The sequence below is a fragment of the Chrysemys picta genome, chromosome 1, assembly GCF_011386835.1.
Source record: "Chrysemys picta bellii isolate R12L10 chromosome 1, ASM1138683v2, whole genome shotgun sequence".
Taxonomy (NCBI): Eukaryota; Metazoa; Chordata; order Testudines; family Emydidae; genus Chrysemys; species Chrysemys picta.
The window spans coordinates 358,190,642-358,216,526 of record NC_088791.1 but is presented as its reverse complement, the minus strand read 5'-3'; the positions used below and the strand labels follow the sequence as shown (position 1 = coordinate 358,216,526).

The following is a 25,885-nucleotide window of genomic DNA, read 5'->3' as shown; positions in this document are numbered from 1 at the left end:
TCCCGGGCAGAAGGTGTTAATTCTCCCCACCCCCGTTCCTGGCTCAGGTTACAGCTCAGGTAGCTTCCTTCAAGGGAAGTCCCACATCCCCACTGCAACCCCCCTGCAACATTCCCAGGTCAAATCTGCCCTGCTCCCTGCTCCGTCACATCTCTCCCCCCTTCGAGACTGAACTGAGCGGGGTCACTCTGACCAGTGACCTGGGGAAGTTCAGGGCTCCCTCTCCGGGACAACGCGTCCGCTATCAGGTTGTCACGTCCCTTCACATGGACCACGTCCATGTCATAATCCTGCAGGAGCAGGCTCCATCTCAGGAGCTTGGCGTTGGCTCCTTTCATCTGGTGCAGCCAGGTCAGGGGAGAGTGGTCGGTGTGCACGGTGAAGTGACGCCCAAAGAGATATGGCTCTAGTTTCTTGAGGGCCCACACCATGGCCAGGCATTCCTTCTCGATGGCCGCGTAGTTCTGCTCCCGGGGTAGCAACTTCTTGCTCAGGTACACGATGGGGTGTCTCTCCCCCTTTTCATCCTCCTGCATTAACACCGCCCCCAGTCCTGTGTCTGAGGCGTCGGTGAACACCATAAAGGGCTTGTCAAAGTCTGGGTTTGCCAAAACTGGGTCACTGACCAGAGCCTCCTTCAGCGCCCGGAGAGCCTCCTGGCACTCCTCGGTCCACACCACTTTGTCTGGCTTCCCCTTCTTGCACAGCTCAGTGATGGGAGCGGCTATGGCGCTAAAGTGGGGCACGAACCTCCGATAGTACCCTGCCATCCCAATAAAGGCTTGGACCTGCTTTTTGGTTTGAGGAGCTGTGACGGAGCAGGGAGCAGGGCAGATTTGACCTGGGAATGTTGCAGGGGGGTTGCAGTGGGGATGTGGGACTTCCCTTGAAGGAAGCTACCTGAGCTGTAACCTGAGCCAGGAACGGGGGTGGGGAGAATTAACACCTTCTGCCCGGGAGACTGAACAAAGGAGAGGAGCAGCGGGAGGGGCTTGGAGTTTTAGTTTCGGTTTGGGCTGGGTGGTGCAACGCAGGGAACCCCAAGCTGGGGTCTAAGCTCCCTGAACCTCCCAGAGGGACCTAATTGGGGGGGTCTGGTCGTACCTACACGCTCTGCTTGAGACTGTGTTCCTGTCCTTAAATAAACCTTCTGCTTTACTGGCTGGTTGAGAGTCGCAGTGAATCTCGGGAAGAGGGGTGCAGGGCCCTAACTCCCCCACACTCCGCAACAACTGGTGGCAGCGGTGGGATCTACAGCACCCCGTGGACGGCGCTTCCTGCAGTAAGTGACTGGGGAGCAGTAAAACGAAGGGGGATTGACGGGGACCAGGCCTGCTGAAGAGTGGGAGAGAGACGGTTATTACCCCTGGGCGTGTGTGACCAGCGAGAAGGACTTTTGCAGTAACAGGGTCCCCCGGGGGGATCGCAGCGAGTGGTCCCAGGGGCGGAGGAGTCTGCAGCTCGACCCTGGCAGAGAGGCGGTGACCTCGAGAAGGGCTGGCACACTAGGGGTCCCCCTGGGAACTGTGGGGAGCTGTGAGCACACAGGCCGGTGAGTGGCCAGCAGGAAGATGTATGCCAAGCGGCTTAAGAGCGACCTGGTGGAGCTGTGCAAGCAGAGGCGGCTGCGCATTGGGAGGCTCACCAAAGAACAGCTCATTGCCCAGCTGGAGGCGGAAGATCGCGCGAATGAACTGATTCCTGTGTCTCAGGGAAGCAGCCTGGCAAATGCAGCGCAGGCACCAGTGTCTGTCCCAGCTGGGAGTGGTCAGCCGGCTGCTGAGGGCTTCCCGAGACCCCTCCTTCCTATGCCTAGGGGAAGGGTGGGGAGGAGCCCAGCAAATACCGAAGGCGCCGTGGCCCCCCCGGCCAGCAGGGGACCCTCCCGGCGAAGCTCGCCGGCCAGCAGAGGATCCTCCCGGCGACGTTCGGCATCCGTGGAGCGGAATTGGCTGGAATGGGAGAAAGAGCTAAAACTGAGAGAGCTGGAGGATCGTGAACAACAGAGACAGCATGAACGGGAGGAGAAAGAGAGACAGAGACAGGAGAATGAGAGACAGAGACAGCATGAAGAGAGACAGCGTCAGCATGACCTGGAACTGGCGAGATTGAAGGGCAGCGAACCCCCGGCTGCGGTGAGTGAGGGGGGACCCAGGACTGCACGGAGCTTTGATAAGTGCATCATGGCCCCATACAAGGAGGGGGAGGACATGGATGACTTCCTGGAGGCCTTTGAGACGGCCTGCGAGCTGCACCGGGTTGATCCCGCGGACAGACTCCGGGTCCTTACCCCCTTACTGGACCCCAAATCCGTGGCATTGTACCGCCAACTGGGAGAGGCAGAGAAAGGGGACTACGAACTATTCAAAAAGGCCCTGCTACGTGAGTTTGGGCTGACTCCTGAGATGTACCGGGAAAGGTTCCGGAGTCAAGATAAAACCCCTGAGATCTCATATCTGCAACTAGCCGTCCGCATGGAAAGATACGCCAGCAAGTGGGCTGGTGGGGCCCAGACGAAGGAGGACCTGATTAAACTGCTGGTACTGGAGCAACTGTATGAGCGGTGCCCATCCGACCTGAGGCTGTGGTTGGTGGACAGAAAGCCAGAGAACCCGCGACACGCCGGGCAGCTGGCTGATGAGTTTGTAAAGAGCCGGTCAGGGGGTGGCAGGGAGGAGCCCCAAAGGAACAGGCCCGCCGCGATGCAGAGAGAGAGTCACCCTGGGACCTCCCAAAGGGGGAATATGGGGAATCCCCTCCCACGGGGAATGCCCAGCATCAGGGACAACCGACCGGCTCGAGGGGACCCACGGGACCTGAGCTGCTATTACTGCGGCCGAAGAGGCCACGTTCGGGCCCAGTGCCCCAAGCTCAAAGACAGACTGAGCAGACCGAACCCGCACCGGGTTAACTTGGTAGAGGCCCAGACGGACGAGGGGCAGGCTTCCCACGCAAGAGGGGCTGGCAGCTTATCAACTGCTCAAGAGAGAGAAGGGCCCCAGGCCAGCTTCTCTGGGGGGCCAGATGCTCCGGATTCAAAGTTCTCCGTTTACAGGGTTGGCGCGGGGCTGTCCCTGCGGAGCGAGTGCCTTGTTCCCCTGGAGGTGGATGGGAAGAAAGTTTATGGATACTGGGACACGGGCGCAGAGGTGACACTGGCCCGGCCCGAGGTGGTGGCCCCAGATCGGGTGGTGCCCAACACCTTCCTGACCCTGACCGGGGTGGGCGGGACCCCATTCAAGGTTCCCGTAGCGAGGGTACACCTGAAATGGGGGGCCAAGGAGGGCCCCAAGGACGTGGGAGTGCACCACCATTTGCCCACTGAGGTGTTGATGGGGGGGGACCTAGAGGACTGGCCAAGCAGCCCCCAGACCGCCTTAGTCGTGACCCGTAGCCAGAGCCGGCGAGGGGCACTACGCCCTGACCTTGGGAAGGATGTCCCACCGGAGGCACCGAACCCTTCCCGGGTGGGGAGGGAACACCCAAGGACAGGCCGCGGGGTGGCTGGGGCTTCCGACCCAGCCGACGAGAGGGAGCAGGTCCCCATCCCTTCCCCAGCCGCCGAGTTCCAGGCCGAGTTGCAGAAGGACCCCTCCCTGCGGAAGCTAAGGGGCCTGGCTGACCTCAGTGTGGTACAGACCATGAGGAGAGGATGCAAGGAGAGGTTCCTGTGGGAGAAGGGGTTCCTGTACCGAGAGTGGGCTCCCCCGGGGGAAGTGGAGTCGTGGGGGATCAGGAGGCAGCTGGTGGTTCCCCAGAAGTTTCGCCACAAGCTACTGTACCTGGCCCATGACATCCCTCTCGCAGGGCACCAGGGGATCCGGCGCACCAGGCAGAGGCTGCTACAGAACTTTTACTGGCCCGGGGTCTTCACCAACGTCCGGCAGTACTGCCGATCCTGTGACCCCTGCCAGAGGGTGGGGAAGGCCCGGGACAAGGGGAAGGCAGCATTGAGACCTTTGCCCATCATAGAGGAGCCTTTCCAGAAGGTGGCCATGGACATAGTGGGACCTCTCAGCAAGACGACCCGGTCTGGGAAGAAATACATCCTGGTGGTGGTAGATTTCGCCACCCGCTACCCCGAGGCAGTGCCCTTATCGTCCATTGAAGCAGACACTGTGGCGGATGCGCTGCTGACCATTTTCAGCCGAGTGGGGTTCCCCAAGGAAGTCTTGACGGACCAAGGGTCCAACTTCATGTCGGCCCTACTCCGGTGCTTGTGGGAGAGATGTGGGGTCCGGCACAACTGGGCCTCAGCATATCACCCCCAATCCAACGGGCTGGTGGAGAGGTTCAATGGGACGCTAAAAATGATGCTGAAAACATTTATGAATCAGCACCCGCAGGACTGGGACAAGTACTTACCTCACCTGCTGTTTGCGTACAGGGAGGTACCCCAGGAGTCTACCGGGCTTTCGCCTTTCGAACTGCTATATGGACGGCGGGTAAGGGGGCCCCTGGACCTGATGAGAGACGAATGGGAGGGGAAGGCCACTCCTGACGGAGAGTCGGTGGTGGAGTATGTCCTGACCTTCCGGGAACGACTTGCCGAGCTCATGGGCCTGGCCAGGGAGAATCTGGCCAGAGCCCAGAGGAAGCAGAAGGTCTGGTATGACCGCACAGCACGGGCCCGCGCCTTTGCCACTGGGGATCAGGTGATGGTCCTCATCCCCGTGAGGAAAAACAAACTCCAGGCCGCCTGGGAAGGGCCCTTCAAGGTTGTCAAGCAACTAAACGAGGTAAACTATGTGGTGGAGCTGTCGAACCGGGCACACCACCACCGGGTGTACCATGTGAATATGATGAAGCCATATTATGACAGGGGGAATATGGTGTTGGCCGTGTGTGGACAGTGGGAGGGGCAGGGAGATGACCCTTTAGTAGATCTATTCCCTGGGACAAGAGTTGGCTTCCCCCTAGAAGCAATTCCCCTCTCTGATCGGCTAACCCCTGCCCAGCGAGCTGAGATCGGAGGGGTGCTGCATCTGTACCAACAGCTGTTTTCCAACCAGCCTGGACGCACTAATCTGACTGTCCACCGGGTGCAGACAGGATCGCACCCTCCTATAAAATGCTCCCCCTTCCGAGCCACAGGGAAAACTGCTCAGGACCTGGAAAGAGAGGTCAATGACATGCTGGCTTTGGGGGTGATCCAGCCGTCTTCCAGCCCTTGGGCCTCGCCGGTGGTGCTGGTCCCCAAAAAGGACGGGTCGATCCGGTTTTGTGTGGACTATCGGAAGCTCAATGCCATCACTGTAGCCGATGCCTACCCCATGCCCAGGCCGGACGAGCTCCTAGACAAGCTGGGAGGTGCTCGGTACCTTACCACCATGGATCTTACAAAGGGCTATTGGCAAGTGCCGCTGGATGCAGATGCCAGGCTGAAATCGGCCTTTGTCACCCCTCTGGGGCTCTATGAGTTCCTGACCCTGCCCTTCGGCCTCAAGGGAGCGCCGGCCACCTTCCAGCGCCTGGTGGATCAGCTACTGAGGGGGATGGAGAGTTTTGCCGTGGCGTATATCGATGACATCTGTGTCTTTAGCCAGACCTGGGAGGACCACATATCCCAGGTTAGACAAGTGCTGGACCGACTCCAGAAGGCTGGGCTGACCGTAAAACCGGAGAAGTGCAAGGTGGGGATGGCTGAGGTATCCTACCTAGGCCACCGGGTGGGAAGCGGCTGCCTAAAGCCGGAACCAGCCAAAGTGGAGGTGATCAGAGACTGGCCCGCTCCTCAAACCAAAAAGCAGGTCCAAGCCTTTATTGGGATGGCAGGGTACTATCGGAGGTTCGTGCCCCACTTTAGCGCCATAGCCGCCCCCATCACTGAGCTGTGCAAGAAGGGGAAGCCAGACAAAGTGGTCTGGACCGAGGAGTGCCAGGAGGCTCTCCGGGCGCTGAAGGAGGCTCTGGTCAGTGGCCCAGTTCTGGCAAACCCAGACTTTGACAAGCCCTTTATGGTGTTCACCGACGCCTCAGACACAGGACTGGGGGCGGTGTTAATGCAGGAGGATGAAAAGGGGGAGAGACACCCCATCGTGTACCTGAGCAAGAAGTTGCTACCCCGGGAGCAGAACTACGCGGCCATCGAGAAGGAATGCCTGGCCATGGTGTGGGCCCTCAAGAAACTAGAGCCATATCTCTTTGGGCGTCACTTCACCGTGCACACCGACCACTCTCCCCTGACCTGGCTGCACCAGATGAAAGGAGCCAACGCCAAGCTCCTGAGATGGAGCCTGCTCCTGCAGGGTTATGACATGGACGTGGTCCATGTGAAGGGACGTGACAACCTGATAGCGGACGCATTGTCCCGGAGAGGGGGCCCTGAACTTCCCCAGGTCACTGGTCAGAGTGACCCCGCTCAGTTCAGTCTCGAAGGGGGGAGAGATGTGACGGAGCAGGGAGCAGGGCAGATTTGACCTGGGAATGTTGCAGGGGGGTTGCAGTGGGGATGTGGGACTTCCCTTGAAGGAAGCTACCTGAGCTGTAACCTGAGCCAGGAACGGGGGTGGGGAGAATTAACACCTTCTGCCCGGGAGACTGAACAAAGGAGAGGAGCAGCGGGAGGGGCTTGGAGTTTTAGTTTCGGTTTGGGCTGGGTGGTGCAACGCAGGGAACCCCAAGCTGGGGTCTAAGCTCCCTGAACCTCCCAGAGGGACCTAATTGGGGGGGTCTGGTCGTACCTACACGCTCTGCTTGAGACTGTGTTCCTGTCCTTAAATAAACCTTCTGCTTTACTGGCTGGTTGAGAGTCGCAGTGAATCTCGGGAAGAGGGGTGCAGGGCCCTAACTCCCCCACACTCCGCAACAGGAGCGGGCCAGTCTCTGATCACCTCCACTTTGGCTGGTTCCGGCTTTAGGCAGCCGCTTCCCACCCGGTGGCCTAGGTAGGATACCTCAGCCATCCCCACCTTGCACTTCTCCGGTTTTACGGTCAGCCCAGCCTTCTGGAGTCGGTCCAGCACTTGTCTAACCTGGGATATGTGGTCCTCCCAGGTCTGGCTAAAGACACAGATGTCATCGATATACGCCACGGCAAAACTCTCCATCCCCCTCAGTAGCTGATCCACCAGGCGCTGGAAGGTGGCCGGCGCTCCCTTGAGGCCGAAGGGCAGGGTCAGGAACTCATAGAGCCCCAGAGGGGTGACAAAGGCCGATTTCAGCCTGGCATCTGCATCCAGCGGCACTTGCCAGTAGCCCTTTGTAAGATCCATGGTGGTAAGGTACCGAGCACCTCCCAGCTTGTCTAGGAGCTCGTCCGGCCTGGGCATGGGGTAGGCATCGGCTACAGTGATGGCATTGAGCTTCCGATAGTCCACACAGAACCGGATCGACCCGTCCTTTTTGGGGACCAGCACCACCGGCGAGGCCCAAGGGCTGGAAGACGGCTGGATCACCCCCAAAGCCAGCATGTCATTGACCTCTCTTTCCAGGTCCTGAGCAGTTTTCCCTGTGGCTCGGAAGGGGGAGCATTTTATAGGCGGGTGCGATCCTGTCTGCACCCGGTGGACAGTCAGATTAGTGCGTCCAGGCTGGTTGGAAAACAGCTGCTGGTACAGATGCAGCACCCCTCCGATCTCAGCTCGCTGGGCAGGGGTTAGCCGATCAGAGAGGGGAATTGCTTCCAGGGGGAAGCCAACTCTTGTCCCAGGGAATAGATCTACTAAAGGGTCATCTCCCTGCCCCTCCCACTGTCCACACACGGCCAACACCATATTCCCCCTGTCATAATATGGCTTCATCATATTCACATGGTACACCCGGTGGTGGTGTGCCCGGTTCGACAGCTCCACCACATAGTTTACCTCGTTTAGTTGCTTGACAACCTTGAAGGGCCCTTCCCAGGCGGCCTGGAGTTTGTTTTTCCTCACGGGGATGAGGACCATCACCTGATCCCCAGTGGCGAAGGCGCGGGCCCGTGCTGTGCGGTCATACCAGACCTTCTGCTTCCTCTGGGCCCTGGCCAGATTCTCCCTGGCCAGGCCCATGAGCTCGGCAAGTCGTTCCCGGAAGGTCAGGACATACTCCACCACCGACTCTCCGTCAGGAGTGGCCTTCCCCTCCCATTCGTCTCTCATCAGGTCCAGGGGCCCCCTTACCCGCCTTCCATATAGCAGTTCGAAAGGCGAAAACCCGGTAGACTCCTGGGGTACCTCCCTGTACGCAAACAGCAGGTGAGGTAAGTACTTGTCCCAGTCCTGCGGGTGCTGATTCATAAATGTTTTCAGCATCATTTTTAGCGTCCCATTGAACCTCTCCACCAGCCCGTTGGATTGGGGGTGATATGCTGAGGCCCAGTTGTGCCGGACCCCACATCTCTCCCACAAGCACCGGAGTAGGGCCGACATGAAGTTGGACCCTTGGTCCGTCAAGACTTCCTTGGGGAACCCCACTCGGCTGAAAATGGTCAGCAGCGCATCCGCCACAGTGTCTGCTTCAATGGACGATAAGGGCACTGCCTCGGGGTAGCGGGTGGCGAAATCTACCACCACCAGGATGTATTTCTTCCCAGACCGGGTCGTCTTGCTGAGAGGTCCCACTATGTCCATGGCCACCTTCTGGAAAGGCTCCTCTATGATGGGCAAAGGTCTCAATGCTGCCTTCCCCTTGTCCCGGGCCTTCCCCACCCTCTGGCAGGGGTCACAGGATCGGCAGTACTGCCGGACGTTGGTGAAGACCCCGGGCCAGTAAAAGTTCTGTAGCAGCCTCTGCCTGGTGCGCCGGATCCCCTGGTGCCCTGCGAGAGGGATGTCATGGGCCAGGTACAGTAGCTTGTGGCGAAACTTCTGGGGAACCACCAGCTGCCTCCTGATCCCCCACGACTCCACTTCCCCCGGGGGAGCCCACTCTCGGTACAGGAACCTCTTCTCCCACAGGAACCTCTCCTTGCATCCTCTCCTCATGGTCTGTACCACACTGAGGTCAGCCAGGCCCCTTAGCTTCCGCAGGGAGGGGTCCTTCTGCAACTCGGCCTGGAACTCGGCGGCTGGGGAAGGGATGGGGACCTGCTCCCTCTCGTCGGCTGGGTCGGAAGCCCCAGCCACCCCGCGGCCTGTCCTTGGGTGTTCCCTCCCCACCCGGGAAGGGTTCGGTGCCTCCGGTGGGACATCCTTCCCAAGGTCAGGGCGTAGTGCCCCTCGCCGGCTCTGGCTACGGGTCACGACTAAGGCGGTCTGGGGGCTGCTTGGCCAGTCCTCTAGGTCCCCCCCCATCAACACCTCAGTGGGCAAATGGTGGTGCACTCCCACGTCCTTGGGGCCCTCCTTGGCCCCCCATTTCAGGTGTACCCTCGCTACGGGAACCTTGAATGGGGTCCCGCCCACCCCGGTCAGGGTCAGGAAGGTGTTGGGCACCACCCGATCTGGGGCCACCACCTCGGGCCGGGCCAGTGTCACCTCTGCGCCCGTGTCCCAGTATCCATAAACTTTCTTCCCATCCACCTCCAGGGGAACAAGGCACTCGCTCCGCAGGGACAGCCCCGCGCCAACCCTGTAAACGGAGAACTTTGAATCCGGAGCATCTGGCCCCCCAGAGAAGCTGGCCGGGGGCCCTTCTCTCTCTTGAGCAGTTGATAAGCTGCCAGCCCCTCTTGCGTGGGAAGCCTGCCCCTCGTCCGTCTGGGCCTCTACCAAGTTAACCCGGTGCGGGTTCGGTCTGCTCAGTCTGTCCTTGAGCTTGGGGCACTGGGCCCGAACGTGGCCTCTTCGGCCGCAGTAATAGCAGCTCAGGTCCCGTGGGTCCCCTCGAGCCGGTCGGTTGTCCCTGATGCTGGGCATTCCCCGTGGGAGGGGATTCCCCATATTCCCCCTTTGGGAGGTCCCAGGGTGACTCTCTCTCTGCATCGCGGCGGGCCTGTTCCTTTGGGGCTCCTCCCTGCCACCCCCTGACCGGCTCTTTACAAACTCATCAGCCAGCTGCCCGGCGTGTCGCGGGTTCTCTGGCTTTCTGTCCACCAACCACAGCCTCAGGTCGGATGGGCACCGCTCATACAGTTGCTCCAGTACCAGCAGTTTAATCAGGTCCTCCTTCGTCTGGGCCCCACCAGCCCACTTGCTGGCGTATCTTTCCATGCGGACGGCTAGTTGCAGATATGAGATCTCAGGGGTTTTATCTTGACTCCGGAACCTTTCCCGGTACATCTCAGGAGTCAGCCCAAACTCTCGTAGCAGGGCCTTTTTGAATAGTTCGTAGTCCCCTTTCTCTGCCTCTCCCAGTTGGCGGTACAATGCCACGGATTTGGGGTCCAGTAAGGGGGTAAGGACCCGGAGTCTGTCCGCGGGATCCACCCGGTGCAGCTCGCAGGCCGTCTCAAAGGCCTCCAGGAAGTCATCCATGTCCTCCCCCTCCTTGTATGGGGCCATGATGCACTTATCAAAGCTCCGTGCAGTCCTGGGTCCCCCCTCACTCACCGCAGCCGGGGGTTCGCTGCCCCTCAGTCTCGCCAGTTCCAGGTCATGCTGACGCTGTCTCTCATTCTCCTCCCGTTCATGCTGTCTCTGTCTCTCTTCACGCTGATGCTGTCTCTCTTTCTCCTCCCGTTCACGCTGATGCTGTCTCTCTTTCTCCTCCCGTTCATGCTGACGCTGTCTCTCTTCATGCTGTCTCTGTTGTTCACGATCCTCCAGCTCCCTCAGTTTTAGCTCTTTCTCCCATTCCAGCCAATTCCGCTCCCCGGATGCCGAATGTCGCCGGGAGGATCCTCTGCTGGCCGGCGGGCTTCGCCGGGGGGACCCCCTGCTGGCCGGGGGGGTCACGGCGCCTTCGGTATTTGCTGGGCTCCTCCCCACCCTTCCCCTAGGCATAGGAAGGAGGGGTCTCGGGAAGCCCTCAGCAGCCGGCTGACCACTCCCAGCTGGGACAGACACTGGTGCCTGCGCTGCATTTGCCAGGCTGCTTCCCTGAGACACAGGGATCAGTTCATTCGCGCGATCTTCCGCCTCCAGCTGGGCAATGAGCTGTTCTTTGGTGAGCCTCCCAATGCGCAGCCGCCTCTGCTTGCACAGCTCCACCAGGTCGCTCTTAAGCCGCTTGGCATACATCTTCCTGCTGGCCACTCACCGGCCTGTGTGCTCACGGCTCCCCACAATTCCCAGGGGGCCCCCTAGTGTGCCAGCCCTTCTCGAGGTCACCACCTCTCTGCCAGGGTCGAGCTGCAGACTCCTCCGCCCCTGGGACCACTCGCTGCGATCCCCCCGGGGGACCCTGTTACTGCAAAAGTCCTTCTCGCTGGTCACACACTCCCAGGGGTAATAACCGTCTCTCTCCCACTCTTCAGCACGCCTGGTCCCCGTCAATCCCCCTTCGTTTTACTGCTCCCCAGTCACTTACTGCAGGAAGCGCCGTCCACGGGGTGCAGTAGATCCCACCGCTGCCACCAGTTGTTGCGGATTGTGGGGGAGTTAGGGCCCTGCACCCCTCTTCCCGAGATTCACTGCGACTCTCAACCAGCCAGTAAAGCAGAAGGTTTATTTAAGGACAGGAACACAGTCTCAAGCAGAGCGTGTAGGTACGACCAGACCCCCTCAATTAGGTCCCTCTGGGAGGTTCAGGGAGCTTAGACCCCAGCTTGGGGTTCCCTGCGTTGCACCACCCAGCCCCAACCGAAACTAAACTCCAAACTCCTCCCGCTGCTCCTCTCCTTTGTTCAGTCTCCCGGGCAGAAGGTGTTAATTCTCCCCACCCCCGTTCCTGGCTCAGGTTACAGCTCAGGTAGCTTCCTTCAAGGGAAGTCCCACATCCCCACTGCAACCCCCCTGCAACATTCCCAGGTCAAATCTGCCCTGCTCCCTGCTCCGTCACAGGGACTCAGGAGGCCAAGGGGGGGCCGTCCTCAGTGTGAGCTGGGGTTGCCTGGGCCAGAGGGGCCGAGCTAAGGGGGAGCAGGGACCCGGGCTGAGCTGGGGGCAGAGCCGCAGTAGGGCTGGGGGTGGGGCTGGGGGCGGGGTCTGGAGCTGGCAGCTGGGGCTGAGGGTGGGAGTGTAGATAAATCTCTGATCATTTTCATATGACTTCACATTGTGCCTCTTCATATAACCTTGTAGTGGGTCTACCCACGTGTGACCTGTTTTCATGGGAACTTTCTATCAAAGCCTCATATAGAAACCTTGCATTGCCCTTAGTATAATGTTATAGCCCCTAAGAATAGAATAAGATAAAAGAAAAATGTCTTTTTGCTAGGAGTGGAACAAGATCTCTTCCCCCCCCCCCCCCCCCGCCCCACACACACTCTTAATCAATTGCCCTGTTGAATGGAGGTGTGAATGAGGAAGGCAGCACCTCCAGACAGCTGCAACCCTTGGAGAGGGGATGGAAGCCAGACCCAAGGGCAATAAAACTTGTCCAGTGGGCTCAGGAGAGAAGAGCAGACATCCTGACGGCCTCGGGGGTTAGACGCGAGCACCTTCCTTTGGGAACACCCTCTGAACAGCAGTGGGACACCCCCAGAAGGAAGCAGCACAAAGGACCAAGGCCACAGACCCAGATTTTGAAGCTGGTACAGATTTGCGTGAGAAGGAAGCTGCTATAAGAACATAAGAACGGCCGTACCGGGTCAGACCAAAGGTCCATCCAGCCCAGTATCCTGTCTACCGACAGTGGCCAATGCCAGGTGCCCCAGAGGGAGTGAACCTAACAGGTAATGATCAAGTGATCTCTCTCCTGCCGTCCATCTCCATCCTCTGACAGACAGAGGCTAGGGACACCATTCCTTACCCGTCCTGGCTAATAGCCATTAATGGACTTAACCTCCATGAATTTATCCAGTTCTCTTTTAAACGCTGTTATAGTCCTAGCCTTCACAACCTCCTCAGGTAAGGAGTTCCACAAGTTGACTGTGTGCTGCGTGAAGAAGAACTTCCTTTTATTTGTTTTAAACCTGCTGCCTATTAATTTCATTTGGTGACCCCTAGTTCTTGTATTATGGGAATAAGTAAATAACTTTTCCTTATCCACTTTCTCCACATCACTCATGATTTTATAGACCTCTATCATATCCCCCCTTAGTCTCCTCTTTTCCAAGCTGAAGAGTCCTAGCCTCTTTAATATCTCCTCATATGGGACCCGTTCCAAAGCCCTAATCATTTTAGTTGCCCTTTTCTGAACCTTTTCTAGTGCCAGTATATCTTTTTTGAGATGAGGAGACCACATCTGTACGCAGTATTTGAGATGAGGGCGTACCATCGATTTATATAAGGGCAATAATATATTCTCAGTCTTATTCTCTATCCCCTTTTTAATGATCCCTAACATCCTGTTTGCTTTTTTGACCACCTCTGCACACTGCGTGGACATCTTCAGAGAACTATCCACGATGACTCCAAGATCTTTTTCCTGACTTGTTGTAGCTAAATTAGCCCCCATCATATTGTATGTATAGTCGGGGTTATTTTTCCCAATGTGCATTACTTTACATTTATCCACATTACATTTCATTTGCCATTTTGTTGCCCAATCACTTAGTTTTGTGAGATCTTTTTGAAGTTCTTCACAGTCTGCTTTGATCTTAACTATCGTTAGCAGTTTAGTATCATCTGCAAACTTTGACACCTCACTGTTTACCCCTTTCTCCAGATCATTTATGAATAAGTTGAATAGGATCGGTCCGAGGACTGACCCTTGGGGAACACCACTAGTTACTGTGACGAACTGGGACTGTTCTTACTGTGGTGTGTGAATGCTGACAGGGGAGTGTGACTAGGATGGTCTGCATCGGGGGATGGGAGCCGGCCCAAGGGAACATACCTGAGCTTGTAACATGAGAACCCAGGAGGGGGCTGGAGGTCAGATGACTCCGGGGCCCGGGAAACTGAACAAAGGCTGTGGGAGGGGTCGCTGAAGGCAGAGTGCTGGAAGCAGGCTGGAAGGAGGCTGGAGAGATGGCTGGGAGGCAGAGATGGCTCTGACCCCCCAAGGGGGGTGGGCTGGCATGCCCTGGGACCCCAAGCTGGACCTAACTGAGGGGGGCCCTGTTGTCTGTGCCTGCAAGACCTGTCTTGGACTGTATTCCTGTCATCCAAATAAACCTTCTGCTTTACTGGCTGGCTGAGAGTCATGGTGAATCGCAGGAAGCCGGGGGTGCAGGGCCCTGAGTCCCCCAATACTCCGTGACAACTGGTGGCAGAGGTGGGATCTACTGCACCCCGTGGACGGCGCTTCCTGCAGTAAGTGACTGGGGAGCAGTAAAACGAAGGGGGATTGACGGGGACCAGGCCTGCTGAAGAGTGGGAGAGAGACGGTTATTACCCCTGGGAGTGTGTGACCAGCGAGAAGGACTTTTGCAGTAACAGGGTCCCCCGGGGGGATCGCAGCGAGTGGTCCCAGGGGCGGAGGAGTCTGCAGCTCGACCCTGGCAGAGAGGTGGTGACCTCGAGAAGGGCTGGCACACTAGGGGTCCCCCTGGGAACTGTGGGGAGCTGTGAGCACACAGGCCGGTGAGTGGCCAGCAGGAAGATGTATGCCAAGCGGCTTAAGAGCGACCTGGTGGAGCTGTGCAAGCAGAGGCGGCTGCGCATTGGGAGGCTCACCAAAGAACAGCTCATTGCCCAGCTGGAGGCGGAAGATCGCGCGAATGAACTGATCCCTGTGTCTCAGGGAAGCAGCCTGGCAAATGCAGCGCAGGCACCAGTGTCTGTCCCAGCTGGGAGTGGTCAGCCGGCTGCTGAGGGCTTCCCGAGACCCCTCCTTCCTATGCCTAGGGGAAGGGTGGGGAGGAGCCCAGCAAATACCGAAGGCGCCGTGACCCCCCCGGCCAGCAGGGGGTCCCCCCGGCGAAGCCCGCCGGGCAGCAGAGGATCCTCCCGGCGACGTTCGGCATCCGGGGAGTGGAATTGTCTGGAATGGGAGAAAGAGCTAAAACTGAGAGAGCTGGAGGATCGTGAACGACAGAGACAGCATGAACGGGAGGAGAAAGAGAGACAGCATCAGCGTGAACGGGAGGAGAAAGAGAGACAGAGACAGCATGAACGGGAGGAGAAAGAGAGACAGAGACAGCATGAACGGGAGGAGAAAGAGAGACAGAGACAGCGTGAACGGGAGGAGAAAGAGAGACAGAGACAGGAGAATGAGAGACAGCGTCAGCATGACCTGGAACTGGCGAGATTGAAGGGCAGCGAACCCCCGGCTGCGGTGAGTGAGGGGGGACCCAGGACTGCACGGAGCTTTGATAAGTGCGTCATGGCCCCATACAAGGAGGGGGAGGACATGGATGACTTCCTGGAGGCCTTTGAGACGGCCTGCGAGCTGCACCGGGTGGATCCCGCGGACAGACTCCGGGTCCTTACCCCCTTACTGGACCCCAAATCCGTGGCATTGTACCGCCAACTGGGAGAGGCAGAGAAAGGGGACTACGAACTATTCAAAAAGGCCCTGCTACGAGAGTTTGGGCTGACTCCTGAGATGTACCGGGAAAGGTTCCGGAGTCAAGATAAAACCCCTGAGATCTCCTATTTGCAACTAGCCGTCCGCATGGGAAGATACGCCAGCAAGTGGGCTGGTGGGGCCCAGACGAAGGAGGACCTGATTAAACTGCTGGTACTGGAGCAACTGTATGGGCGGTGCCCATCCGACCTGAGGCTGTGGTTGGTGGACAGAAAGCCAGAGAACCCGCGACACGCCGGGCAGCTGGCTGATGAGTTTGTAAAGAGCCGGTCAGGGGGTGGCAGGGAGGAGCCCCAAAGGAACAGGCCCGCCGTGATGCAGAGAGAGAGTCACCCTGGGACCTCCCAAAGAGGGAATATGGGGAATCCCCTCCCACGGGGAATGCCCAGCGTCAGGGACAACCGACCGGCTCGAGGGGACCCACAGGACATGAGCTGCTATTACTGCGGCCGAAGAGGCCACGTTCGGGCCCAGTGCCCCAAGCTCAAGGACAGACTGAGCAGACCGAACCCGCATAGGGTTAACTTGGTAGAGGCCCAGACGGACGAGGGGCAGGCTTCTCACGCAAGAGGGGCTGGCAGCTTATCAACTGCTCAAGAGAGAGAAGGGCCCCAGGCCAGCTCCTCTAGGGGGCTGGATGCCCCAGACTCAGGGTTTTTGGTTTATACGGTGGGCGCGGGGCTGTCCCTTCGGAGAGAGTACCTTGTTCCCCTGGAGGTGGATGGGAGGAAGGTCAATGGATACTGGGATACGGGCGCAGAGGTGACGCTGGCCCGGCCCGAGGTGGTGGCCCCAGATCAGGTGGTGCCCAACTCCTACCTGACCCTGACGGGGGTGGGCGGAACACCAGTCAAAGTGCCCGTGGCAAGGGTACACCTGAAGTGGGGGGCCAAGGAGGGCCCCAAGGATGTGGGGGTACACCCGTATTTGCCCACTGAGGTATTGATGGGGGGGGACCTGGAGAACTGGCCAAGCAACCCCCAAAAGGCACTGGTTGTGACCCGCAGTCAGAGCCGGCGAGGGGCCCTGCGCCCTGGCCTTGGGGGGGGTGCCTTGCCTGAGGCGCAGGACCCTAACCTGGTGGGGAGGGAACGCCCAGGGACGCGGCTCAGGGAGGCTGCAGCTTCGGACCCAGCGGGCGAGAAAGAGCAGGTGGCCATCCCTGTCCCAGCTGCTGAGTTCCAGGCCGAGTTACAGAGAGACCCCTCCTTGCGGAAGATAAGGGACCTGGCCGACCTCAATGCGGTACAGACCATGGGACGAGGTGGCCGGAAAAGGTTCCTGTGGGAGAAGGGGTTCCTGTACCGAGAATGGGCTCCCCCAGGGAAAATGGAGTCAGGGGGGATCAGGAGGCAGCTGGTGGTACCCCAGAAGTATCGCCGCCAGCTGCTGTGCCGGGCCCATGACATTCCCCTCTCAGGGCACCAGGGAACCTGGCGTACCCAGCAGAGGCTGCTACGGAGCTTTTACTGGCCTGGGGTCTTTGTTACTGTCCGACAGTACTGCGGATCCTGTGACCCCTGTCAGAGGGGGAGGAAGGCCTGGGACAAGGGGAAAACAGCTTTAGGACCCTTGCCCAGCATAAAGGATCCTTTCCAGAGGGTGGCCAAGGTTAAAAGGGCGGCTCTAAACCAAGAGAGCCCAAAGCACAGACCTCCAGACTGGAGCGCTGGGAGAAGACCACAGCCCAGTTGGAACCCCAGAGGTATGGGGGTGGGAAAAGGGCACAGGCCGCATAAACCTTCCCACATGCGAACTGCGAGTGCCATCAAGCACCCCCGACCTAAGGGGGGGCGTGGAACGGAAGGGGCCTGGTGTAACTCCCACCAAGGAACTGGAGGGATGCGGGGGCATCCATGGGAACGGGGGTAGGTTCGAACTTCCCCAGGTCACTGGCTAAAGTGACCCCGCTCAGTTCGGTCTCGAAGGGGGGAGAGATGTGACGAACTGGGACTGTTCTTACTGTGGTGTGTGAATGCTGACAGGGGAGTGTGACTAGGATGGTCTGCATCGGGGGATGGGAGCCGGCCCAAGGGAACATACCTGAGCTTGTAACATGAGAACCCAGGAGGGGGCTGGAGGTCAGATGACTCCGGGGCCCGGGAAACTGAACAAAGGCTGTGGGAGGGGTCGCTGAAGGCAGAGTGCTGGAAGCAGGCTGGAAGGAGGCTGGAGAGATGGCTGGGAGGCAGAGATGGCTCTGACCCCCCAAGGGGGGTGGGCTGGCATGCCCTGGGACCCCAAGCTGGACCTAACTGAGGGGGGCCCTGTTGTCTGTGCCTGCAAGACCTGTCTTGGACTGTATTCCTGTCATCCAAATAAACCTTCTGCTTTACTGGCTGGCTGAGAGTCATGGTGAATCGCAGGAAGCCGGGGGTGCAGGGCCCTGAGTCCCCCAATACTCCGTGACAGTTACCCCTCTCCATTCTGAGAAATTACCATTAATTCCTACACTTTGTTCCCTGTCTTTTAACCAGTTCTCAATCCATGAAAGGACCTTCCCTTTTATCCCATGGCAGCTTAATTTACATAAGAGCCTTTGGTGAGGGACCTTGTCAAAGGCTTTCTGGAAATCTAAGTACACTGTGTCCACTGGATCCCCCTTGTCCACATGTTTGTTGACCCCTTCAAAGAACTCTAATAGATTAGTAAGACACGATTTCCCTTTACAGAAACCATGTTGACTATTGCTCAACAGTTTATGTTTTTCTATGCGTCTGACAATTCTATTCTTAACTATTGTTCCGACTAATTTGCCCGGTACTGACTTTAGACTTACCGGTCTGTAATTGCTGGGATCACCTCTAGAGCCCTTTTTAAATATTGGCGTTACATTAGCTAACTTCCAGTCATTGGGTACAGAAGCCGATTTAAAGGATATAAATGGGAGGTGTCTTGCAGAGGACCCCGGGTCTCATCTTGTCAACATGGAGCGTCGATCCGGCTCCACCCCTCCCCCATCTAACTCACCTGGCCAGTGCAGTTAAGGGGAGCAACTAGTTGGTAACAACAACAAAACGGAGTGTGCTTATGTGTGTGTGAGTGTACTATATCTATATGCATATGATACAGTGTTAATGAATACATGTATTACTGATAAATGTGGAGATCCGGTGCAGTACTTTAAGTACAACAGGAGCTGGGCACTGGGGGTGGGAGCGGGAGCTGGGGGTGGGGTCTGAAGGTGGGAGCTGGATCTGGGGGTGGGGATGGGGGCGGGAGCTGGGAGCTGGGGGTGGAGTCTGGGAGCGGGGCCTGGGGGTGGGGGGTGGAGGGTGGAGCTGGGGGTGGGGGCTGGAGCTGGAGGTCGGGCTGGGAGCTGGGGGCAGGGGTGGGGGATGGGAGCAGGGAGCTGGGGGTGGGGGCCGGGAGCTGGGGACTGGAGTTGGGCTGGGGGTGGGAGCTGGAGCTGGGAGCTGGGCGTGGGACTGGGGGTGGGGGCTGGAGCTGGAGGTCGGGCTGGGAGCTGGGGGCAGGGGTGGGGGATGGGAGCAGGGAGCTGGGGGTGGGGGCCAGGAGCTGGGGACTGGAGTTGGGCTGGGGGCGGGAGCTGGAGCTGGGAGCTGGGCGTGGGACTGGGGGTGGGGGCTGGAGCTGGAGGTCGGGCTGGGAGCTGGGGGCAGGGGTGGGGGATGGGAGCAGGGAGCTGGGGGTGGGGGCCGGGAGCTGGGGACTGGAGTTGGGCTGGGGGCGGGAGCTGGAGCTGGGAGCTGGGCGTGGGACTGAGGGTGGGGGCTGGAGCTGGAGGTCGGGCTGGGAGCTGGGGGCAGGGGTGGGGGATGGGAGCAGGGAGCTGGGGGTGGGGGCCGGGAGCTGGGGACTGGAGTTGGGGTGGGGGCTGGGGGCGGGAGCTGGAGCTGGGAGCTGGGCGTGGGACTGGGGGTGGGGGCTGGGAGCTGGAGCTGGGGGCGGGAGCTGGAGGCAGAGCAGCAGTGGGACTGGGAGCTGGATCTGGGGGAGGGCGGTGGGGGGGGGGCCTGGGGACTGGGAGCGGGAGCTGGGGGCGGGAGCTGGGGCTGCAGCCGTCTGGAGCCGAGTCCCTGAGCCGCCGGCTGGGCAGAGTGAGAGAGACCCTGGGCAGAGGGCCCAGTGCAGGGAGATGCCCCCGGGCCAAGAGGCCTTGCAGCCCAGACTGGGAGGGGGCTTGTAACCCCCACGGGCGGGGGGGGGGGCTGCCCCCTAGAGCCTGAGGGCGTGTGGCCACCACCAGAGAGAGTGTCCGACCTGCGGCACAGCCAGGGCCTGGGCAGGGCCTGGGCCGGGTGAGGAACAGACTGTGCACTGCCCTGGCATTCCCTGTCACAGAGCGGGGTGACGGCTTTTCCCTCCACCTTTCCCAGTTTCTACTTCTTTTTAAGGACTTGCTGTGTAATAAATCGTGTTTGCTTTGAACTGTATGCAACGATCAGTGGGTCAGGACAGAGCCCCCCGGAGTGGGGACACCCAAGCCCTGTCCTAAGTACGACAGCCAGATTGGGGGTCGAGCCCCAGGAATCCTGGGCCCAGCCTGGTCGGGGGTCCGAGGCCTCTGCCACCCTGGGGAGTGGAAGGGGAGCCCTCGAGTCAGGCAGGCCAGGGAAGCTCCCCACAAGAACAGGATCATTCCCCTGCTTACATCTGTCTCAGAGGTCCCATGGCCGGCCCTGAACATACAAACGGCCATTCTGGGTCAGCCCGACGGTCAGTCTAGTCCGGTGTCCTGTCTGCCGACAGTGGCCAAGGCCAGGTGCCCCAGAGGGAATGAACAGAACAGGGAATCATCAAGTGATCCATCCCGTCGCCCATTCCCATCTTCTGGCAAACAGAGGCTACGGACCCCATCCCTGCCCATCCCGGCTAATAGCCATTGATGGACCTATCTGTGACAAAGTGGGGGGTTTTCTTGTTTTCTGTGGAGTTTCAATGGTTTGCATGCAGAGGGGGTGGGACTCAGTTTCCCTGGGTGTTACTGGTTTAACGAGGTGAGGGGAGAGGGAGTGTGTTTTGCAGAGGACCGGAGAGAGGACTTGGGGACCCAGCCGATGGCCGGGAGGATGGATACCCCAGCGACCAGTGACCTGGCGACCCAGAGGCCCAGCTGAGGAGACGCAGCCAGTTCTGGCCAGTGGGCGGACAATGGGCTGCAGAGCGAGGACCCAGTGACCTGACCAGCCGGTTCCAGCCAGAGGACAGAAGCAAGGAGAGGAGGCCCCGGTTTACGACCCTGTTTACCTGGAGAGAAGACAATGGACAGAGGCAGGGCCTGGGGCCGGGGATCTCAGATGCCCAGCTGGGAGCAGGGGGGCTCTGGGCTGGAGAGGGGGAGCAGGCAGAGCCCACCTGGATGCAGAGAGACTGGGATGTGCTGGGCTGAGGGAGGCCAGGCCTGAGGCCCTGAGAGTTTCCTGTGCTGGGTTCAACTCTCAATAAGCCCTCCTGTTTTACGCTGGCTGAGAGTCACTCCGGTCTAGAGAACAGGGCGGGGGGGGGGGGGCATCAACCTCTTCGGGGGTGGAGGCCCGGGGGGTCCAGAGTGAGTGGACTCCCTGAGGGGGCCCACGGCGAGAGACAGGTGTGCTAGGGCTCCGAGAGGTGCGGCTCCAGGAGGTGGAGGGGCCTGACCCCGAGAGAGAGTGGACCCCCGAGAAGGGCTGTCTCACTGGAAGGGGCACCCCCCACGGACCGCACGGGGCCAAGAGTGGGCACGATCTGTGAGTCCGTAACACTATCCTCCATGAATGTATCTAGTTCTTGTTTGACCCTGTTACACTTTTGCCCTTCCCAGCAGCCCCTGGCAGCGAGATGCCCAGGCTGGCTGTGTGCCAGGTGACGTCCTGAAGGGAGAGCGGGACCCCTTGGAGCTCTGGCCCACCTATGGGGGCCCCCCAAGGGCCTGTTTGAAGGTTGGGGGTAGCACTGGCTGCCTAGGAGTGGGGAGGGTGCGGCTTGGAGAGGTGCCCATGTGGGGACGTTCCCGAGGGGGATGTGGGCAGGTGATGCATGACCGACAGAGGCAGCATTTAGTAGCATGAAGCTTTATTGGCTCAGGCCAGCCGGGCGGGAGGGGCCCCCAGAACAGCCCCGGCCCCGCTGGCCGTCCCGGCTCAGCCGAAGATGCAGACGGTGCCGGAGGCCAGGCGGTGTCGGTATTCGTGCAGCAGGCAGGCGGCCGGCGGGAAGTTGCTCCTCATCTCCAACTTGCCAGGCACCACGTGGACGGTGACGCCAGGCCCCAGCCCCTCAGCCAGCTTCTGCAGCATGCGCTGGGCTAGGTAGCCACGGGCCCGGGCTGGCTCGGCCTCCAGGCTGGCATAGACCTCGGGCGGCGGGTTGGGCAGCTTCCACTCCAGATCCCCGATCAGCTGGTGGGTGCGGCCCTTGTCCAGTGAGGAGGGGCTCTCACTGTAGCAGGCTACCACCTTGAGCCCGCAGGCCGCCTGGCCCGTGATGTAGTTGCCCTGGGCTAGCACCTGGTCCCCATCCGGGCCGGGCTGCGGCTCCCCGTCCGGGCCGGGCTGCGGCTCCCCGCCCCACGCCATCACCGCCCAGCGCAGCCAGTCGTAGTTCTTCTCCAGCTTCGTGAGGACCCTGGCGGCCACCTCGGCGGGGCCAGGCAGCGGGGCCTGGGCCAGGACGCCGGCCAGGTCCTCCTGCGCCTGCCCCTGGAAGTAGGCGGCGCACTGGCCCACGGCCTCCTTCATGCGCTGGTGCAGCGCCCCCATGCGGCCGGCCCAGCGGCCCAGCAGCAGGGCCCCGTCCCGCCCCGTCAGCCCGGCCTCGCACAGCAGACACAGCAGCCCCGCGCCCACCACCAGGTTGAGTTTCTGGCAGAACTGAGCCATCTGCCAGCGGCGGGGCCGGTGGGCCTGGACCGCTTGCTCCAGTAGCGCTGGCCGCCCAGTCAGCACGGAGACGCCCTGCGCCCGCCGGCACAGCCCCAGCAGCTGCCGCTCCAGCTCGTACTGGGCGCAGCTCTGCAGGAAGAGCTCCTTCTCGCGCGGGGCGTGGGCCGTGCCCGCCCGCACGGCCGCCCCCAGCTGCCCGTACACGGCAGCCACGCAGTCCTCGTAGCGCCCCACCTCCGCGTCATCCAGCAGCCCCGGGCCCCCCGCCAGCTCCCGGTCCAGCAGCTCCAGCTCCCGCCGCACGAACTCCAGCTCCTCGGGCGTGGCCGTGCCCTGCAGCTGCGCCACCACGCCCAGCACCAGCGAGCGCAGAGACTGCAGGTAGCCGTGGGGCTCCAGGAGCTGCCCAAAGAGCGCCATGCCGGGCCTGCGGGAGAGGGGGCGTCACACTCAGCCACGGGGTGCGGCAGAGTCCCCAGGGTTTGGGAGGACACAGCAGGGGCCCCGGGGGTGTGATGGTGGGGTGCAGCAGGGGTCCCGGGGTTGGGGGACACACGGCAGGGGCCCGGGGGTGCGGCAGTGGGGTGCAGGGTTAGAGTTAGGCAGGGGCCCGGGGGTGCGGCAGTGGGGAGCAGCCAGGGCCCCGCGTTTGCGGACACACGGGGGTGCTGAGGGGGTGACGTGGGTGGGTGGGGGTGGAGGTGGGGGAGGGGTGCAGGGGGGAATCCTGGCAGTGCCCAGGGAGCATGGGGGGAGGAGGCAGGCTGCAGCAGGGCCCCTGGGGGTGGGAGGAGAGAGGAGCAGGGCCCCCACATGGGGGGCAGGGGGGGATCTCACAGAGGCTGGGGCCTGCTGGCCGAGCTGCTCTCACCGGGTGTGAGCAACTCGGGGGGGAGGGGGGCAAGCTGCCCCACTTGTCATCACCACAACCTCCCGCCAACCCCGTGTTCACATCCACCAGGGACAGCGCGTCCCTCTGCCAGCTGTGGGGCTGGGTGTGCGCACGGTAGGGGCAGGGCTGGCTCCAGGCACCAGCTTTCCAAGCAGGTGCTTGGGGCGGCACGTCCAGCTGTTCGGCGGCAATTCAGCGGACGGTCCCTCACTCCTGCTCGGAGCGAAGGACCTCCCGCCGAATTGCCGCCGTAGATCGTGATCAAGGCTTTTTTTTTTTTCCCCCCTACCCTGGAGCCGGCCCTGGGTAGGGGGCTGGGTCCATGTGAGGGGGGCTGTGTGCATATGTGTGGGGGGCTGTGTGCATGAGGGGGGGCTGTGTGCGTGCACAGTGGGGGGCTGGGTGCACACGGGGAGGATGGGTCCATGTGGGGGGGCTGGGTGCGTGTGTGGGGGGGCTGGGTGCACAGGGGGTCTGCGTGCATGGTAGGGGGATGGGTGTAAGCATGGGGACTGGGTCCAACTGGGGGAGCTGGGTGTGTGCACGGTGTGGGGCTGGGTGCACGGGGGGCTGGGTCCATGTGGGGGGGCTGGATGTGTGCACGGTGCGGGGCTGGGTGCACGGGGGGCTGGGTCCATGTGGGGGGGGCTGGGTGTGTGCACGGTGGGGGGCTGGGTGCACAGGGGGACTGGGTCCAACTGGGGGAGCTGTGTGTGTGCACGGTGTGGGGCTGGGTGCACGGGGGGCTGGGTCCATGTGGGGGGGGGCTGGATGTGTGCACGGTGGGGGGCTGGGTGCACAGGGGGACTGGGTCCAACTGGGGGAGCTGTGTGTGTGCACGGTGTGGGGCTGGCTGCACGGGGGGCTGGGTCCATGTTGGGGGGACTGGATGTGTGCACAGTGGGGGGCTGGGTGCACAGGGGGGCTGGGTCCATGTGGGGGGGCTGGATGTGTGCACGGTGCGGGGCTGGGTGCACAGGGGGGCTGGGTCCATGTGGGGGGGCTGGATGTGTGCACGGTGCGGGGCTGGGTGCACAGGGGGGCTGGGTCCATGTGGGGGGGCTGGGTGCACGGGGGGCTGGGTCCATGTGGGGGGGGCTGGGTGTGTGCACGGTGCGGGGCTGGGTGCACAGGGGGGCTGGGTCCATGTTGGGGGGGCTGGGTGTGTGCACGGTAGGGGCTGGGTGCACAGGCGGGCTGGGTGTGTGGGGGTCTCACTCAGGTCTACACAGTGCCTGGGCCCCCAACTCACTTGCCCCCGGTGCTATAGGGCCCCAGCCGCCTGCCCCCCCAGCGAGCCCGGACTCAGCCGCGCTCTCTGCCAGCCCCCCACGTTTGGCAGAAGTGGGTATTTGTCCCGCTTGCTGCTGACCAAGAGTGAATGGGACAAACGCCCTTTTATCAGAAAAGTGGGTGCGGTGGGAGGTGCAGGGCAGGGGGAGTTCAGGGGGAGTCAGAGCTCGGGCAGGGGGTAGGCAGCACAGCCTGGCTGGCTCCTGGGGGCGGGCGCAGGGGACCGGGCTGGGTCCTGGGGGCGGGTGCAGGGAGCTGGGCTGGCTCCAGGGGCGGGCGCAGGGGGCCAGGCAGGGAGCCACCCGCTGAAGGTGACCTCACCAGACGCGTTGCCGGCTCCAAGGGCAGATGCTGGGACCGGGGTGCAAACAGCCCCAGGGAGTGGCCCAGCTGGGACAGGCAGGGGCCCCTCGCTGGGGCCCCACAGGGCCTGGAGCTCCCCTTCTCCCCTGTTCTGCCAAGGCCCCCAGCCACCTGCCGGGACCAGAAAGACCTGCACCCGCGGGACCCCCGGCCAACACCCCCTTGCCAGGAGGGCTCTCTGCCTCTGGGGCCGCATGGGGGGACCTCAGGCCTGGAGCAGCCTGGTCCCACCGCCCTGCGGCCCCGGGAGCAAGGGGCCAGGCTGGGCAGAGCCAGGGTCCCCAGGCAGCGAGTCAGTGGCCCCTACCTGATCCGGGTGCCCAGGGGTGATGCTGCCTCTGGCTCGAGCGCCGGGACTGAGCAGCGGGCACCTTCCCCGCTGATATCCTCCTTATCTGCGCTGTGAGCCACGTGGTGGGTGGGGGCAGGACTGCCAAGGGCACAGCTTGGTGCGGTGGCTCCTGGCCCAGCGTCCCTGCCCCCCGAGTCCTGGGTCCTTCTGGAGCCACTGTGATCCCTGGCTGAGCACCGCCTCCAGGGGATTTACTGACCCCCAGCCACGCCGGCGTCAGCCCCCTCGGCAGAGCCAGAGCAGACCCCTGGGGATCCACCGAGCCCCAGCGAGGGGAACCCCCTGTCCCGGAGTCCCCGGGCGATGCTCTGGAGCTGCTCCCCACAAAGCCAGGCAGGACTCTGGGGAGCCTCCTCTCCCTTGGGGCAGACTATTTTCAGGGCAAGACGCTCACACGGCTTCACCTCCTGGGTCTGACCTTGGAGCATTCAGCATCCCCTGCCCCTCCGTGCGCTTCCCCCAGTGAGTCCACCCAGGCGGGGTCCTGGGGAAGCCAGAGAGTCCTGCACCCCCACTTTGCAGTCAGACGTGACTCTCAGCCAGCCAGTAAAACAGAGGTTTATTAGATGACAGGAACACGGTCTAAAACAGAGCTTGTAGGTCCAGAGAACCGGATCCCTCAGCCGGGTCCATTCTGGGGCCCCGCGAGCCAGACACCCCCGTCTGCCCTCACTCCCCGTCCCCAGCCAGCTCCAAACTGACACCCCCTCCAGCCCCTCCTTCTCTGCTGAGTTCCTTTCCCGGGCCAGGAGGTCACCTGACCTCTTTGTTCTCCCACACCTTTAG

At 61.2% G+C, this 25,885-nt stretch overlaps 1 protein-coding gene across 1 annotated transcript; it reads right to left on the bottom strand.

Annotated features, from left to right (window-relative positions):
- Positions 1–21,372: 21,372 nt before the first annotated feature.
- LOC122173381 (uncharacterized) lies at positions 21,373–25,528 on the bottom strand. The gene is made up of 2 exons (XM_042847825.2): positions 25,055–25,528; positions 21,373–22,626 (listed from the first exon to the last, which is right to left on the bottom strand). The coding sequence occupies exon 2, from the start codon at positions 22,617–22,619 to the stop codon at positions 21,459–21,461; it is 1,161 nt and encodes a 386-aa protein (XP_042703759.1). The 5' UTR covers positions 22,620–22,626; positions 25,055–25,528; the 3' UTR covers positions 21,373–21,458.
- Positions 25,529–25,885: the final 357 nt, after the last annotated feature.

Bases quoted from the DNA above. Each gene is read 5' to 3' on its own strand.
- LOC122173381 (XM_042847825.2), bottom strand. From the start codon at position 22,619: ATGGCGCTCTTTGGGCAGCTCCTGGAGCCCCACGGCTACCTGCAGTCT.